The sequence below is a fragment of the Rhagoletis zephyria genome, unplaced genomic scaffold (assembly GCF_001687245.7).
Source record: "Rhagoletis zephyria isolate East Lansing unplaced genomic scaffold, Rhagoletis_zephyria_1.1 Rzeph_scaffold_01153, whole genome shotgun sequence".
Lineage (NCBI taxonomy): Eukaryota > Metazoa > Arthropoda > Insecta > Diptera > Tephritidae > Rhagoletis > Rhagoletis zephyria.
Window position 1 is genome coordinate 144,626 of NW_016158237.1, and position 2,241 is coordinate 146,866.

Here is a 2,241-nt window from a genome sequence, read left to right on the forward strand (position 1 = left end):
TTTGGTGACCCCGACGTGATTGTGAAATCACGGATTTTTGCTTATTAACCAACAAAACAGTTTTCATTTTCATCGCAGCCCCATGGCTCCGTCCAAAAGAACAGAAGAAGTCGAATCCAGGAAAAGGAAGCGGGATTCCCTCATACAGCAGATAACAACGATTAACAATGCCCTTAACCTTGAAGCACTCCGGGAGCTCGACGAAGCGGCAGTCGAAGTCCGAATAGAGCAGGTGGATCGGCTAGAGAAGAGATTTGATGGTATTCAAACGCAGTTGGAGGATGAGGAGGAACCTGAGGACGTAGTGGCGCTATTTTCCAGCCATTACATCGAAGCGAAGACGAAGTTGACGCGCCAATTGTATCATTGCCGTGGTGCGGAATCTAATCGCTCGATCGTGCGGCCAGCTTCGGATGAGCAGCCATCGATTATCGTCGCACCGCCCAAACAAAGGCTACCAGTTCTGCATATTCCAAAGTTCAGCGGTAATTATACAGAGTGGCCTGATTTCTTTTCAATGTTCAATACTGTGGTGCATCAAGACGTGGATCTGACGAGAATCGAAAAATTCCAGCATCTTCGCTCCAGCTTGCGTGACGCTGCGTTGGATACAATACGTTCGTTAGAAATTTCAGATCAAAACTATGACAAGGCTATTGACTTATTGAAATCTCGCTTTGATAACAAACGTTTAAATTTTCAGGCTCATATAAGAGATATCGTCCAACTTAAAAGGGTAGAAGGTGATTCAGTGGCGAAGCTTCGCGAACTAAGCGACAACGTAAACGCCCATTTGCGCGCGCTACAAACAATGGGTACGAAAGAGCAGATTGCGGATTGTATGCTAATTCAGCTGGTGTCGCAAAAGTTGGACGTTGCATCTCGCACGAAATGGGAAGAAGAAGCGCCTGTAAATGAAATCCCAACTTGGAGTTTGATGTCGAAATTTTTAGAAAATCGTTGCCAACGTCTGGAAAATGTCGAAAATGCCATTAAACCAAGGTTACCAGTCAAACAGGTAGGAAATAAATCATTCTTAAACAACAACCGCAAGGTGTCGCTAGCCACGTCGTCAAACGGTTGCTTATTGTGCAACTCCAGTCAACATGCAGTCGCTCAATGCGAAACCTTTACTAGCCTTTCACCTTCTATGCGATATAAGGAGGCGAAGAAACTACAACTTTGTCTAAATTGTCTAAAGGCTGGTCATTCTCTAAGGAACTGCAGGTCCGGTTGCTGCAAACATTGCTCATTGAAACATCACACCTTGCTTCATCAAGGCACCCTTCCATCTGGGTCAGCCATTCAAACACCAACTTCTACTTCGGCCTCAGCTATAGTGACAGACGCGCCAACTTCATTGCTTGCCGCGGGTAGCCTGTCCACTTCGCTTTCGGCATCAGCGTCGCCGTTTGCTTTCCCTGCAGCAACACTTGTTAGTTCTGGTTCCCAAACCATTGATTTCGTTCTCTTGGCTACCGCAGTCATTTATATAAAAAATCGCGCTGGATCGCTCATTCCTTGTAGGGCTTTGCTTGACTCTGCATCGCAGCTTAACTTTATCACTAATCGGTTAGTTAACCAACTTCAACTTAGAAAATTCAAATCGTCATTGTCCATTTCTGGCATAGGCCAAAATGGTTTTGTCGCAGATCATATCGTTGATCTGGAACTACACTCGCGCATCAGTGATTATTCTGCCAAGCTGTCGGCAGTTGTTACATACACCATTACCGACGTCCAACCGAGCCGTTCGTTGAAAGGGATTGACTGGAGCATACCTTCAAACATTCGCCTAGCAGATCCACTATTTTTTTGAACCCCAGCGCATCGATATCCTCATTGGCGCCGGTTTGTTTTTCGACTTACTCTGCGTTGGCCAAATACGCTTGGCCGGAAATTTGCCAGTTCTACAAAAGACTAAGGTGGGTTGGGTGGTGTCTGGTGGAAGCACAGCAAACGTGTCAAGGCTTTCTTGTTTAGCAACAACTGAGGTATCAGGCGAGACTGGCTTAGAGATGGATTTGGACAATTTGATCAAACGTTTTTGGGAAATAGAGGAGTGTAGCAACTCAGCGCCAAAAACTACTACAGAGGAAGATATATGTGAAGAGCATTTTATAAAAAATTGTCAACGTCTAGAATCTGGAGCCTATTCGGTACGGTTACCTAAAAGGGTAGCTGCCGACGAACTTGGAGATTCATATCAACAGGCTATTAGTCGATTTAAAGCCTTAGAGC

General features: G+C 45.3%; 1 protein-coding gene across 1 annotated transcript; it reads left to right on the plus strand.

Moving 5' to 3' along the window:
- LOC108362964 (uncharacterized) lies at window positions 1-1,842 on the plus strand. Its single transcript, XM_017616124.1, has 2 exons — window positions 1-4; window positions 61-1,842. The coding sequence occupies exon 2, from the start codon at window positions 83-85 to the stop codon at window positions 1,817-1,819; it is 1,737 nt and encodes a 578-aa protein (XP_017471613.1). The 5' UTR covers window positions 1-4; window positions 61-82; the 3' UTR covers window positions 1,820-1,842.
- Window positions 1,843-2,241: the final 399 nt, after the last annotated feature.